General features: G+C 50.5%; 1 protein-coding gene across 1 annotated transcript; it reads left to right on the top strand.

The window, feature by feature from the left end:
- The first annotated feature begins 8,088 nt into the window (after positions 1-8,088).
- On the top strand, positions 8,089-14,955 carry KLHL33 (kelch like family member 33). The gene is made up of 4 exons (XM_054716390.1): positions 8,089-8,842; positions 13,077-14,001; positions 14,111-14,278; positions 14,396-14,955. The coding sequence occupies exons 1-4, from the start codon at positions 8,089-8,091 to the stop codon at positions 14,946-14,948; spliced, it is 2,400 nt and encodes a 799-aa protein (XP_054572365.1). The 3' UTR covers positions 14,949-14,955.
- Positions 14,956-15,200: the final 245 nt, after the last annotated feature.

The raw sequence follows: 15,200 nt of genomic DNA, 5'->3' as shown, positions 1-15,200 counted from the left end.
ACATATCTTCCCATTGCCTCCCGCCACCCCACTCCCATACATGCCCTCACCCCCCCCCGTGTCTTGCGTCCATTGATTATGCTTATATGCATGCATACAAGTCCTTCAGTTGATCACTTATCTCCCCCACCTCTCCCTAACCTTCCCGCTGTAAGGACAGTCCGTTTGATGCTTTACTGCCTCTGTATCTATCTTTTTGTTCATCAGTTTATAATGTTCTTTATTATCCACAAATGAGTGAGATCATGTGGTATTCTTCTTTCATTGACTGGCTTATTTCACTTAGCATAATGCTCTCCAGTTCCATCCAGGTTGCTGCAAATGGTTAGAATTCCTTCTTTTTTATGGCAGCATAGTATTCCATTGTGTAGATGTACCATAGTTTTCTGATCCAGTCATCTGCTGATGGGCACCTAGGCTGTTTCCAAATGTTAGCTATTGTAAATTGTGCTGCTATGAACATAGGGGTGCATATATCCTTTCTGGTTGGTGTTTCTAGTTTCTTAGGACATATTCCTAGGAGTGGGATTACTGGGTCAAATGGGAGTTCCATTTTCAGTTTTTTAAGGAAACTCCATACTGTTCTCCATAGTGGTTGCACCAGTCTGCATTCCCACCAGCAGTGCACGAGGGTTCCTTTTTCTCCGCATCCTCGCCAGCACTTGTCGTTTGTTGATTTGTTGATGATAGCCATTCTGACAGGTGTGAGATGGTACCGCATTGTCATTTTGATTTGCATCTCTCGGATAATTAGTGACTTTGAGCATGTTTTCATGTGTCTCTTGGCCTTCCTTCTGTCTTCTTTCGAAAAGATTCTATTTAGGTCTGTTGCCCATTTTTTTATTGGATCATTTATTTTCCTTTTATTAAGTTGTATAAGTTGCCTGTAGATGTTGGAGATTAAATCTTTTTTTTTTTTTTTAATATATTTTATTGATTTTTTACAGAGAGGAAGGGAGAGAGATAGAGAGTTAGAAACATCGATGAGAGAGAAACATCGATCAGCTGCCTCCTGCACACCCCCTACTGGGGATGTGCCCGCAACCAAGGTACATGCCCTTGACCGGAATCGAACCTGGGACCCTTCAGTCTGCAGGCCGACGCTCTATCCACTGAGCCAAACCGGTTTCGGCGAGATTAAATCTTTATCAGTGATAACATTTGCAAATATGTTCTCCCATACAGTGTTGGCTACATTTCATAGCTTTTTCTATCCCTTCATCTGCAACAGTGGCCCAGTACCCTCTCCTCCCCTTCCTGTCTTCTGTATTTTAGGCCATAACCTTGGGTTTCTGTGTCGTGCTTACTCCTGGTGTTTCTCCTCCAGCTGCTCAGGGGGACTTCTCACAAAAACTGTTATTGGACATCCCATTTTTTCTTGGGAGCCAGTAAGTAGGAGATCAGCACAGTCAGCCCTCTGACTATAAGAGAGCAGATGGTAGCCTCCCCGCCTGCCTTCTCCTAGGGACAAGGGAGCACGCTGTGATGGCCTCGGAGGTGGGAGAAGGGTATTGGGTGCTTTGTACATGCAGCCTGTTCTCAAGTCCTCCCTCAACTTTATATCCCTACCCTCCCTTTCCTCTGGAACTTGCAGAAGAGTTGGGCTTTTTAGCAAGAGTCCCTACCTCCATCATCACTGAGCCAGTTCATGTCCACCGGCCCTGCTTGGACTGGAATGGGATTTGAGGCTGCCAGTGTAGAGATGCTACACAAGAAGAGGAAGGACAAGAACAAGTCAGATTCCTTATCCAGCTTAGCAACTGCCCCCAACTCAATATCAGACCTTCCCCCTCCCAGAAGAAAACGGTTGCTATGCCAGAGAAATGTCACGTAGTTTCTTTCACATTCCTTTTTGTGTTCACTTGACTGGGTTCCTTGCTCTTCTCTTCCTCACTTCCCAAATCTATTCCCCCTAAAACAGGATCTGTTTTAGAATTGGTCTCCTCTCCCTTCTGAGAATCCATTCCTGTGGTATCCAGAAACCTTGGATTTCCTGAGAAATGTAGGGGTATAATAGAAAATGTCTTGTTGCATCCTTCCTGGAGCCCACCCAATCAATGAGGACACCCCAAGTGTAAGCTATTTAAATGTGTGCTATTATTAATTGCTTCTCAGCCTTTGGCTAAGATCAAGTATAGATGTATGCTATTATTAGAATTGGAGTACTTTCAGAAACCCTGTTCTGGTATTGGGTCATACCCCTTCCTGACCACACTCCAGCTCACCCTCACCCTGCTACTGTATTTCTTCATCCACATTCCTGCCACCTGAATTTAGGAGATAACTTTAAAGCTTTCCCCCATTCCTAAGGTTTCAGGAGAACTTACTATAACAGGTAGGAACTTCTAAGCAAAGTTCATTTTTCTCATATTGTGTTACCTAGGACTCAAGTCTTGGTAACTAAATAAGTACACTTACCTCCTGTAACACTGTCTTTGGCAGCCAATTTCTATACCACTTTTGACACCTTATCCTTCGCTTAGGCCCGTCCCTTTTTGACACACTTCGATGATGTTGGATAGCCAGGCTTAACCCCTGTGGCATCCTTAAGAGGCAGACATCATAGTTGTAGTCCAAGTCCTTTATTAGGAAAAAGGAGATTAAGAATGAGAGCTGAAGAAAGGGGAGCTCCCCTTCCTGGGGACACAGGTACTGCTTGGCAGCTGGAGGGAACGGTTTCACCATGATTCCATTTCCTCTTCCCCTGGTTTCTGACCATTTCTAAGCCCATCTTCACCTCCCTATGCCCTCCACCCTCCACTTGCTATAAAATGCCAACACAGTCCTCCACAGCTGATATCAGCACCTCCTGCCAATTTTGCTTATATTCCAAGACTAGTACATTGGGCTTCTGCTGGCCCAAATCTGTGATGTGAAAGGAGAGGCAATGAGGAAAGAAGGGGGTGGGGTGACATTGGGCACAGGGCGACATTGATGCCGTTTGGCAGGCTGACCTGCATGAGGCTAGAACATAGGCTGGAGTTAGATATGGCTATATAGAATGAATGAATCTTCCAGACATTTAGCCAGTTGACATAATTCTCAGAGCCTTGAATGGCTTGGGGCTCCTAAGAGGGGGAGGCAGAAATGTAGGCTGTGACTGTCCCTTCCTTAAAGCATCCTTCTACCAACAACCCTCACTACTCTCTAAGTTCTCTGAACTCACTCACTGAGCTGTTGATCTCCCCACCCCCTTTTCTTCCCTGTACTTAGTCCCTTCCCACTGAGAGTCCTTTCTTCTCTTACCAAGACCACATTCCCACAGATTACAAGATTCATGTTCTTGTGAAGACCTGCACAAAATCACCAGGGCTGGAGAGCACCTGCCCTGTGCCATGGGACAGCAGCTCCCAGGCACCAGATAAGTATGTCATATATGATGGAGGCCCAAGACTACCAGGTGTATGTTAAATGTTGCCAATTAATATTTTTAAATTGTAAATGCTGTGCAATATGAACCAAACTCATTTGAAGGCAAGATCCAATTCAGAGGCTATCAGTTTTCAAACCCTGGTCTAGAGACTCCCTCACCGGAAGTTCTTGACATGGTCCTGCATGTTGGTCAGGCTCACTGAGTAGGACGGTGCTCTTTCTCTTTTCATCACTTACACCCTAGCACCTCAGAGAGGCAGAAACCAGGACACTAGGTTATTCTGGATAGAAGGCAGGAGTGGAGGGCCTTATCGATGGAGGTAAGAAAGTGTGACAGAGGGTTCCTTTGGGGAGAGCTGTCGCAGGGTTCTGATAACAAAAGTTGAACCATTAGTGAAGAGGAAGAATATGCTTTATGCCTAGACATCCTCCTCACCTTGAGGTCCCCAGAGATATTGGTCCCAATGAATACTCCATGGCTAAAGAGAAGATGGGAAACATACCAAAGAAACTGTCCTCCAGACCATGTCATTATTTCCCAAGAAAATGCTTCCAACATAAAAGTGCAGGGAGAAAAGATGGGGTTTTAAAGAGTATCTCTGGCTTCCCTTCATTCAGCCAAGATTATTACCCCTCTACTCAGTTTAGTGCCTGTAACTGAGGTGATGGTGGAAAGAATAAGAGAATTTTGCAAACTGCCAGCCTAGGAACTTACAGGACTTCGAGTGGTCTGCTGGTTAGTTTGCAAATTGAATACAGAATCAAAAGTCAAGGGGTCTTTTCTGAAGAGGTTTGGGCTAATGAGGTCCCTGCTCCAAGGGTAGGCATTCATTCCCTTTAGTGCATTTCTCATTTCTCAGCCATCTTCCCACTATCTCACCTTGGTACCCAAAGAAGCCAGTGGCTGGGGTTTGTGGGAGGAATGTTGCAAGCTGGTAGCTGATAGAGGAGGATCAGGAAGAAGATAATTTGGACCTAAAATACCACGAGTGAAGAAAAAAAAAAAAAAAGGAGAAATGTGAATGGAAGGAAAGGAGTAACAATCTACTTCACCTCCTTTCTTTGTCCCATCTTCACTCTCCCCTCCTTTCCCACCAGTCTTTTCCATGAGTGTGGCTAAATGGGAGTCCTTTTTCTTCTTGCCTCAAACAGCAGTGTCCCTTCCCATTCCAGAGGGGTGAATCTCAAGGTTATAAATATCTGGGAGCAAGAAACAGAATTTCTCATCTGGTAGTCTTATCTGGTGCTCATCCCAACAGACTCTCCGAATGAGTCCTACCTTCCCTTTCAAGAACTGACATGTGGAGTTTCTTCCAGCAAAACTGTCCAGTTTCAGATCTGGGTCCCTGGAAATCTGCTCTGCCAGCTACACACATACACACATACAAACATACATCTCCCCACATTTGGCCCCTCCCAGATCTGTCCAGATCTCACAGCCATCCCCTCAGCCTTCTCCCCCTCCCCGACTTCAATTCCAGTGCCTGCCTTAGACTCCCATGCCCAGAAAGATGGTCACAGTCGCCATGCCCACCACCTACAACTCATTTTCGGGATCCATGTTTCGCAGCTGCACCCCATGCTTCTAGAAGTGTAGAACACAGAGGTAGGGGTCATGGAGACTTAACTGACCAATTTGATGCCTCCATCTGATTCTTAAAATGACTCGCCCAGGCTAGAGTCACAAAAAATGCAGGCTGGTGGTCAGCTGACTTGAGAAAGGATGCACCAAGGGAGGGGATGGGCAGTACTCAGAGCAGGTCCAAAAGGGTGTCCACGAAGCCTGCCATGTGCAAAGCCACAGCTACTGGGTTGAGAAAAGTGAAAATGATCCTGAAGGAGCTTTCAAGTCTGGGACCCAATCTGTATGAGATAAAAAAGTACATGTCACCTGATCAGGACAGTCTGTGGTCTCAGCGATTCCTTACAGGCCCTGAGATAACCGAGTGGTAAGACATCAGCCTTGATTTTGCCACAGTGGAGATGACAAGATAGGCTGGTGATGGTAGTGACGGAAGCTGAGAGCAGGATAATGAGCCATGTGAGCCCTGGGGTGGGGATAGGAGTGGGCCCCTTTATTTATTTATTTTTAATATATTTTTATTGATTTCAGAGAGGAAGGGAGAGGGAGAAAGAGATAGAAACATCAATGATGAGAGAGAATCATTGGTTGGCTGCCTGCTGCATGCCCCCTACTGGGGTTCACGCCTGCAACCTGGGCATGTGCCCTTGACTGGAATCAAACCCAGGACCCTTCAGTCCGCAGGCCGACGCTCTATCCACTGAGCCAAACGGGCAGGGCAGGAGTGGGCCCCTTTAATTCACTCAGGCCGAATCCTGCAATCCCTTCCTACTGCCCAGCAGAGCCCTGAGCTCACGCCTATGCCCACCTGAGCAGTGATCCAAGGCCGCCGCAGGTAGAGGAGGATGCCCCAGGTGTGAGCATGCAGCAGACCTGGTGGGGCAGGGTGGAGAGGGAGAAACAGGTCACCCTCAGCTCTCTCCTCCCTCCCACAGAAATACCCCCTGAGAACTCTGAGCCAAGTTCTCTCTCCCCTGTCTAGACCCTCAACCTTTGGGAACCCTGAGCCACCACGACTCCCATAACCCAGTGGAAGTGCACTAGGGCTTTGCCAGGCCCAGCCCCCACATTCTCCCATCATCTTAGGAGTGTGGGGCCCCTCTGCAGAGGTGGAAGCCCGGCTAGCCCCTGACTGAGACAGCGAAGATGAGGCTGAGGTGCCCAGACCCCTCATGGGCAACCAGGAGGAAGGCCAGTAGACCTGGAGGTTTTGTGAGGGTGGGGCATGTCAGTCCCAAGGCTTTAATGGAGGGTGGATGATGGCCCAGAAGAGAGGGTTTAGCTAGTCTTCAGTGTTCACTGTGGGGTACGTGTCTCACTGTGGCAGAGCCACACAGGGTCTCCAAACAGGCAGCTGCCTCAGTCCCAGCACCAGGGAGTTGGCGTAGAACTCAGAGTGGGGTCCAGTGTCCTCCTCCTTGGGGAGGTGGGGCTGGAGCAGGGACCCACCTCAGGTATGTTTCCACTGGCTTATCGGGGGAAAATAGTTCCCCTTCTTCCTGGTGGGGGCTCAAGGTGCTGGCCTCCTCTCCCTGGCAGGAGGCCATGAAATGTCTGAACTGGGGGACAAGGGACAGAGGCTGGTCACTATGGACCCTTTCTCTGGCCAGGACACCCCCCTGGCTGGCTGCCTTTCTCTGTCAAACCATTTTGGGGAGTGCAACCCCTGGTCAGTGGGGGTACCCAAGCCTCAAGTGGAGAGCAGGGGCAGCCATGAAAGCAGAGGGATTGCTGTGCCCCAGCAATTCACCTTCCCGTACCCCTCCCCGCCTTCCCCCCATGCAAACATCACTCCTCACACCTGAGTCTTAAGGAACGACCTGGCTTGACTCCCTGGTTAAATCAGCTTGTCCAGTGAATCGACTCAGCCTGGACCAGCCTTTCTATCGGCCAGAGAAGCCAGCGCCAGCAGCCCTTGGCCTGTCCTACCTCCCTGGTAGAGGGGAGGGGAAGGGTGAATGCTGCCCCTTCTCTAAATTCTTTGTCCTGAGGATATCTGCAACTGGATTTAAAGGTCTCGGGATGAGAAAGGGGCATTGTCCCGGGCAGAGGGAGTGGCTGTTGGTGTCTCGCCCCAAACAAAATTCTAAAGTGTCCCTAGCCCATCCAGTCCAGGACTCTGGTCCCCACTATCTGGTCGTCTCCCCAACCACCTATGAAGACACAGGGGTTTGGGGTTTCGCTCTCTCACCAGGGACCCTGCCGCGGTCCTGAAGGAAACCCCCTGCTGGGGGTGGGTCACCTCGGGCGGTAGCCCTAACACCAGCCCCTTCATCCTCCCCACCCACGACGGACCCCGCCGGGTTACGTTTGCTTGTCACGTCGGTTCTGTTCGCTCCAGGGTCCCAGTTTCATCGTGCAGGGAAGATTCAAGTCAAAACCCAGGAATGACCCCAAACATGCTTCCCTCCTCTCTCCCCCCGGTTTCCGCGGGTCTACGCAGTCCAGTCCTCGCCCACCCGCTCCAGCGCGGTCCCGAGGAGCGCTGCCTTTCCGTGCCGGCTCCCTGCACCCAACCCCCGCGCCCTCCAGCATCCGCGTGTGCCTCGCTCCGCCGCAGGACGTGACCTACAGACGGACGGGGAGAGGCGGTCATCTCAGGACCGGGCCCAGGAGGATTGGGTGTCGGACTTCGGACACCCGGAGCCCAGGCCCGCGCCTGCCAGCGCCGGCTAAAATTAGCGGAGGCGGCCGCTCGCTCGGTGGCGGGCGAGTCCCCGCCGCCACGCCGCCCGGAGCAGAGCAAGTTCGAGCGAGAGGGCCCGCGGACGCCGCCGGGGTCTCGGGAAGGTGACTGCTGGGATGCTGCCCGGGTGCTGGGCCTTTACTCACGCTTCCTGCTCGCCCCGCTGCACCTCATGAACCCCGTACTTGGCGCGGTATCGCCTGGCTGCTGGAGCCTTGGAGTGGCGAGTGGGGTTGCGGGGGAGGAACGGGGGCGGGGGAGGGGAGACGGTGCGGGCGGGTGGAGGGACTGGTGCGGGGTTGAGGGTCGGCGGCGGTTTGAATGGCTTGAAGCAGGGAGAGATGCTGACGTCGCCAGGCTGGAGGCAGGGGTTCCCCTGACCTCCGGGGTCCACTCTGACCTCCTCCCCCTCCTCCGCGCCTCTGCAGCGACCCAGTGAGCTCGGGCCATGAGCGTCTCGGCCTCGGAACGTCGTCCCCCGGACCGGGGGCGCGTCTCCCTCCCCATCCAGAAGGATGGCCGCGGCTTCCCCTCGCCCGGCCGGAGAAACCCGTCCTGGCCCCAGACCCCGGACGACGATCCCAGTTTGCCCCCCTTTCCTCTGGAAGAGCCCGGCCCCAGGTCCGTGGCCCCGGGGGACCTTCCCTCTCCCACCTTGTCCCTGGAGGAGGAGGAGGAGGAGGAGGAAGACGACGAGGAAGGCGCGGCGGAGCCCGAGGGGCTGCGCAGCGAGGAGCATCCCCGACAGTTTTTCGCGGAGGCGCAGCGGCTGCGGGAGCAGAGGCTGCTGCTGGATGAAGAGGTGTCCGTGGAGGGGCGAGTGTACGGGGCGCATCGGGTGATCTTGGCCGCAGTTAGCAGCCTTTTTCGAGGCAGGCTGCGGGACGGCCTTGGTCCGCGACCCCCCTTCAGCCTCGACGTGGCCCCCAAGGCCTGGGAGGCCGTGCTGACCTTTGCCTATGAGGGGGTGCTCAGTCCCGCCCCGCTGGGGCACGTGCTGGCGGCAGCCAAGGCCCTGGGAGCACCCCGTGTGGAGGCCGCGGCCAGGCGGCAACCCAAGAAGGCTGGAGGCGCCCGGGACGAAGAAAAGCCGCCCGGCCAGGCGGAGGAGCTGAGGGAGAGCCTGCGCGGCATTGAGCTCTTATACCAAGAGGGCGTCGGGTGCGACCTGGAGCTGGAGGCAGGCGGCTGCAGGCTGAGGGGTGAGGGCCTGTGGGGCATTCCTTACCGTAGGTGCAAATGCTACCGGAATGGTGTGTGCAAGCAGCAGGTGGCTTGGTCCCTTACCACAGTGGTTTTGATCTCTGCTGCCGTCAGAATTCCCCTGGGGGGTCTTCGGGGCCTCTCTGGAGCCACTTGAGAGTGGAGCATGCGCACTTGGATTGTTTGCCTAAGAGCACTGACAAATTTAAACCGACTCTCCACGCGTTGGCTTCCTGGGCCCAGGAACAGGGAATGAACAGCCAGCTGGCTGGAGCTAAGGTGCAGCCATTGCCAGTAGAACAGGCAGAAAGCGATTGCCTCAAACAGGAATTAACCAAAGGCCCTTCTTGTATTTAGGACACAGGAAAAGCCAGAGGGGCATGGTGTGTCCTTTCACCTAAGTGTGTCCTTTCACCTAAGTGTGCTGGACAACATGGCTGATGTGGTCCTACAGCTAATGAGCAAGGTCTGGTACTGTTTTGCTAGAATCTTAAGGTTCTCAGACCACGGCACTTTGAAGTTAACTCTGCTCATCACCAGAAAAGCCAAGGAGGGTTGAATAAGTGGAGTTCAGACTCTACTAACATTTAGTGAGGTGCTGAATACCATGAATTGTTACATTTGCTCTCTTTTAATTCTCACTGAAAACTAATGAGGTAGGTACCATTATTCCTAGGTGCAGGTAAAGTACATTAAACTAAGACATGTTAACTGGTGAGAACCAGGATACAAGTCTACATCCACTAGCCCAGCCTACTCTCATTAGGCCATGCAATGCCTCCTATGCAGCCAAACCAAAGACACATCGGAACTGGAGTTGGAATGCAGATGCATACCTGTTTAAAATTAAAAGGGGTTAGTTTAGATATTATCTAGTTCAGCTCTTATTCTTTATTGATAAAGAAATCAGACTTGAAGACATGTCCAAAGTCACATAGCTACTGCTCATGAGAGGAATGACTGAGACCCAAAGTGCTTCTGGGATTCCCAGAAGGAAAAGCATCCTGTCTTAGTCAATTTGGGCTGCTGTAACAAAAACAACAACAACAACAAAATACCAGAGACCGGGTGGTTTAACAACATAAATTTATTTCTCACAGTTCTGGAGGCTGGGAGTCCAAAATCAAGGTTCTAGCATGGTCAGGTTCTGGTTAGGGCCCTTTTCCTGGTTTGCAGAAAGCCACCTTCTCACTGTGCTCACATGGTAGAGAGGCACTCTCATCCCTAATTACCTCCCAAAGGCCCCACCTACAAATATCATCATATTGGGGATAGGGCTTCAACATATGAATTTTGCAGGGACACAAACATTCTGTCTTTAGCAGATTTCTAATGTGTTTGTTATCATTTCTGATAACATCAGATAGAATACATGGAGGGGGGGATTTAAAATTTTCATAGTTATAAAATTCCCACTAGGGTTTGGAATGTACACACTGTTTTCATTTCTCTAAGAGACATTCCAGCTTAATGGTGGGAGCCTGTCGCTTAAAATTCTAGAGACTAATGATGAGTAAGAAGAATACAAATGGTTGTGAGCTCTTTCACAGTTGACTCTGAGCTATAGGTTGAATGGTGATATGGAAGATGAGATGGCTTACCTGCCTCAAGGAAGGCAGATTTTTCTCAGGCAATACTATATTTGAAAGCTGCCACTGACGTTTACCACTTGGGAAGCGCCGAGCCACTACCTACTGCTTAAAAAGGCAATGGAAAGCCATAGCAGCATCACCTCCCCTTTGAGAGAGATGAACATGGCAAAGCTGGTCAAAGCAGCCTAAGGTTCATAAACCTCACTGGGAGCTTGGCCCTGTGTCACCTGCCATAGAGGACTTCGAGGAGCATCCTTTTTTTAATTATGAAGCATTTCAAACACATAGCAAAGTAAGGAGAATATTAGGATGAACATTCACCCCAGCTGGTTTGGATCAGTGGATAGAGCATTGGCCCGTGGACTTAAGGGTCCCAGGTTCGATTCCTGTCAAGGGCATGTGGTGTCTCTCACATCGATGTGTCACATGGATGTTTCTCTATCTCTGTCTCTCCCCCGTCCTTCCACTCTCTCTAAAACTCAATGGAAAAATATCCCTGGGTAAGGACTAACAATAAACAAAAACAAACAAACAAACAAAAAAGATGAACACCCATCACCCACACTTAACAATTAATATTTTAATTTACTTATAAATCTGTGACATTTCACTCATAAATACTTGGGTATGTTTTTCTTTAAAAGAGAACATTTTCTCAAATAACCACAATACCTTTATCAAATCTAACAAAATTAATAACAATTCCTTAATATTACCTAATCCACATTGAAATTTTCCTACTTGTCCAAAAAAATGTCTTTTAGTACTGGTCTGCTCAACCCAGGAGCCAATCAAGGACTGCGCTGTATACTCAGATGTATGTCTCTTAAGGTTCCTTTCCTCTTGCATAGTCCTCCTTCCCTTTTTATGACTTGACTTATTGAAGAAACAAGATTAGTTATCCTATAGAATGTTTCATTTTCTAGTTTGTATGTGTTTTCCCTCATGTTTTTTTAAATATGTTTTTATTGATTTTAGAAAGAGAGGGAGAGAGAGAGAAACATGGATGTGAGAGAGAAACATCAATCAGCTGCCTCCTGAACGTGCCCAACCAGAGATCGAACCTGCAACCTGGGTATATGCCTGACCGGGAATCAAACCAGCGACCTTTCGGTGCACGAGACAATGCTCAACCAACTGAGCCACAGCCACCAGGACTCTCATGGTTTTAATATTTTCCTTTAGCCTCTCAAATTCTTACAAACATGGATTTAGAGCTAAAGTCTTGATTAGATTCAGGTTAAATATATCAGTCAGAATACTCCATAGGTGATGCCAAGACCTCAAGCTGAGTTATGTTAGGAAGCATTTGAGATATAGTTGTTTAACAGCATCTGTTAACAGGACAGTGTCAGTGTTGTGGGGGCACCCATGCAGATAAGCAGGGCATCGATACAAGCAGCCTGGCATCAGTGACAGTGGATGGTGAAGATCTGCCCAGAAAGCCACTGCATGGCAATAGAAAATAAATCACTTCTTTTTGCTCATTTTCTTACCTTAAAGGGAGCAATTTAACGAGATGATTTTGAAGGTTTCCAGTTTAAAATTTTATGTTCCATAAATAATACCGAACCCTAGCCAGTTTGGCTCAGTGGATAGAGCATTGGCCTGTGGACTAAAAGGTCCCGGGTTTGATTCCGGTCAAGGGCACATGCCCGGGCTTGGGGGTGTGCAGGAGGCAGCCAATCGATGATTTCCTCTCATCATTGATGTTTCTATCTCTCTCTCTCTCCCTTCCTCTCTGAAATAAATAAAAATATATATTAAAAAAAATACCGAGATGTGTAGTGGGGGTGTGCAGAGGAAAGCTAGAACAGATGGGAAATCTTAAGCACTAAACCTTGGGCAAGAGGAGATGGTAGTCTGAGTAGGTTGTCATACCACTTTCTGAGTAAAACCTGACTAACAGAATGGCTGATGTCAGTGGCCCTTACCATTGTCAAGGAAAGAATTTTATTCTGTACACAATATAGAGGCCTATACAAGTTGCACATTGGTCTTTGACGTTTATTTTCTGCCCCCTGTTAGCAAATGCTGTCTAAAGCATCTTCTGGACTTGATCTATCAAGACTTTTTCTAATTGACCTGGATCAAAAGACTAAAGCAATGTTTACCAAAGTATCTTCAGGCCACTAACTTGAGAGTCATGCAGGGTGTTTGAAAATGTTAAAATAAAAATTCTAGGAACTCCATTCAGACCTTCTGAATCAGCATCTCCAGAAGTAGGTTCCTGAAACCTGCATTTAAAAAAAAACACAAAAAAACCACCAATATTTTATTGATTTTTTTTTTACAGAGAAGAAGGGAGAGGGATAGAGAGTTAGAAACATCAATGAAAGAGAAACATTGATCAGCTGCCTCCTGCACACCTCCTACTGGGGTTGTGCCCGCAACCAAGGTACATGCCCTTGACCAGGATTGAACCTGGGACCTTTCAGTCCGCAGGCTGACGGTCTATCCACTGAGCCAAACGGGTTAGGGCTGAAAGCTGCATTTAACAAGTACCCCATGGTATTCTGTTACACATCACAGTTTGGCTGTTGGCCTTGGGTGGTTGATTCAAAGTTGAGGCTGTGAAGTTGGGATAGTACCTAGCAGTTTGCAAAACGAGATCCCCATCTACTTCTTCTCCCCCTTGCAGTGCACCGAGCAGCCCTGGCCTGTGGCAGCGAGTTCTTTGGGGCCATGCTCCTGAGTGGGATGAAGGAATCCCAGGGCACACAGGTGTCTCTGCGCACCATCTCCGCCCAGGACCTGCGACTCCTCGTCTCTTTTGCCTACTCTGGGGTTGTGCGGGCAAGATGGCCAGGACTGCTGAGAGCTGCCCAGGCGGCCCTGCAGTACCAGAGCTCTTCCTGCCTAGCTCTGTGCGAGACAGCCTTGGCACGGGGCCTCAGCCCTGCCCGTTGCCTGGCCCTCTTCCCCATGGCGGAAGTCCCTGGGTTGGAGAGGCTCTGGAGCAAAGCCCGTAATTACCTCCTCACCCACCTGCCCGCTGTGACCTTGTGCCCTACTTTCCCTTCTTTGCCGGCTGCCTGCCTGGCTCAACTCCTGGAAAACGATGAACTACACATGCAGGAGGAGTTTGAGGCTTTTGCAGCCGCACGATGTTGGCTTGCAGCCAACCCTGAGACCCAGGAGTCCGAGGCCAAGGCCCTGCTTCGATGTGTCCGCTTTGGCCGTATGTCCACCAAGGAGCTTCGGAGAGTACGGGCAGCTGGGCTGCCTCCACCCCTGCCCCCAGACTTGCTGCTTCAACTGATAGTGGAGTCTGAGATTCCAGGTCGAGAGAGGCGGAGGGAGCCTGACCAGGCTTTGGTGGTGATTGGCGGGGACGGGCTCAGATCAGACATGGCCATAAAAGAGCCGTCCCGAGGAGTGTGGTGGGCCCGGGCCTTCCGCTGCGGCACGGGACTGGTCCGAACTGTGGAGTGGGGCCGGCTGCCGGCCCTGCCTGCCCCAGGACGCTTCCGGCATGGGGCTGTGAGCCTGGCAGGAAGTGAAATCTACGTGTGTGGGGGACAGGATTACTACAGCCACTCCAACACCTTGGCTTCCACTCTCAGGTATGCACCCCCCCAAGACCCGAAGGTGGGCAGCTGAGGGACATTGCTGGCCCAGCCAACCACAGACTCCCAGACTCACTCTTCCTATCTCTTGTCACACTGTGTCCAGGTGGGACCCCAGTCAAGAGGACTGGAAGGAGATGGCACCTTTGTGCCAGGCTCGGAGTTTTTTCCCTCTGGTGGTACTGGATGGACTACTTTATGCCCTGGGTGGACGAGCCAATGGTGTTGCCCTAAACTCTGTGGAGACCTATGACCCCGAGCTCAACGTCTGGAGGTGAGCAGGGAAAGAGGGGGAGGGTTGAGTTTCTAGGCATCAGAGAGAGACTAGGAGACTTGGAGGGGGAGAGCCAAGGATGATTGTTGCCTGATCATGTGCTCTGTTCTCCCTTAGGCCAGCACCTGCACTTCCAGCACCACGCTTTGCCCATGCAGCTGCTCTTTTGGAGGGCCGATTGTACATCAGCGGGGGCTGCAATGGGACTAGCCAATTCCTGACCTCATTACTGCACTATGACCCTAAACTCAAGAAACCAGGGACACTTCTGAGCCCTATGGGGGTAGCTCGAGCTGGCCATGTCATGGCTGCTCTGGGTGGGCGGTTGTATGTAGCAGGTGGGTTAGGTGAGACTGGGGACCTGCTGAGCTTTGAAGCCTATGATCCAAAGACTGATAGCTGGACTCACCTGGTACCTCTGCCCTCCCCCCACGTGGGAGCTGCAGGAGCTGTGCTGCAGGGAGAGTTCCTGGTGCTGGGGGGCTACAGCCACCTTACTTACGCCCTCTCCCACCTTATCCATGCTTACTCTCCTGGCCTGGGCCGATGGCTCTGCCTGGGAACTCTGCCAAGGCCTCGGGCTGAGATGCCTGCCTGCATCCTGACTCGGCCCACAGTGCAGCACATAGGTTTGGGTCCCACAGGGCACCAAACCAAACCTGCCAGGTGAGCATGGAGCAGCAGCAGTGGATGGGGGAGGAAGGGATAAGATATATCATGAGAGAAGGACAGAGATGAAGTGGGGACAAAGAGAAGTCTTTTTTTGGGATAGTATTTTATTCTAGTACAGTGCTTTACAACTCATAAACTGCTTTTGAATATATGATCTTCATGGAAGAAAAAGGTGGCTCCAAAATTGTCAGGGAAAGGGCACTGAGGAAGGGGAGCAGCTGAATACCTAGGTAAGAAGAGGAGACCCAGA

The sequence above is a fragment of the Eptesicus fuscus genome, chromosome 5 (genome assembly GCF_027574615.1).
Source record: "Eptesicus fuscus isolate TK198812 chromosome 5, DD_ASM_mEF_20220401, whole genome shotgun sequence".
Taxonomy (NCBI): domain Eukaryota; kingdom Metazoa; phylum Chordata; class Mammalia; order Chiroptera; family Vespertilionidae; genus Eptesicus; species Eptesicus fuscus.
The sequence above is the reverse complement of the archived record's forward strand: the minus strand, read 5'-3'. Positions and strand labels throughout refer to the sequence as shown.

What these genes read in the sequence shown, in the direction of transcription:
- KLHL33 (XM_054716390.1), top strand. Translation starts at nt 8,089, where the DNA reads ATGAGCGTCTCGGCCTCGGAACGTCGTCCCCCGGACCGGGGGCGCGTC. An exon ending in AGGCGGCTGCAGGCTGAGGG is followed by an intron (nt 8,843 to 13,076) that starts GTGAGGGCCTGT and finishes TCCCCCTTGCAG; the next exon opens with TGCACCGAGCAGCCCTGGCC. An exon ending in ACCTTGGCTTCCACTCTCAG is followed by an intron (nt 14,002 to 14,110) that starts GTATGCACCCCC and finishes CACTGTGTCCAG; the next exon opens with GTGGGACCCCAGTCAAGAGG.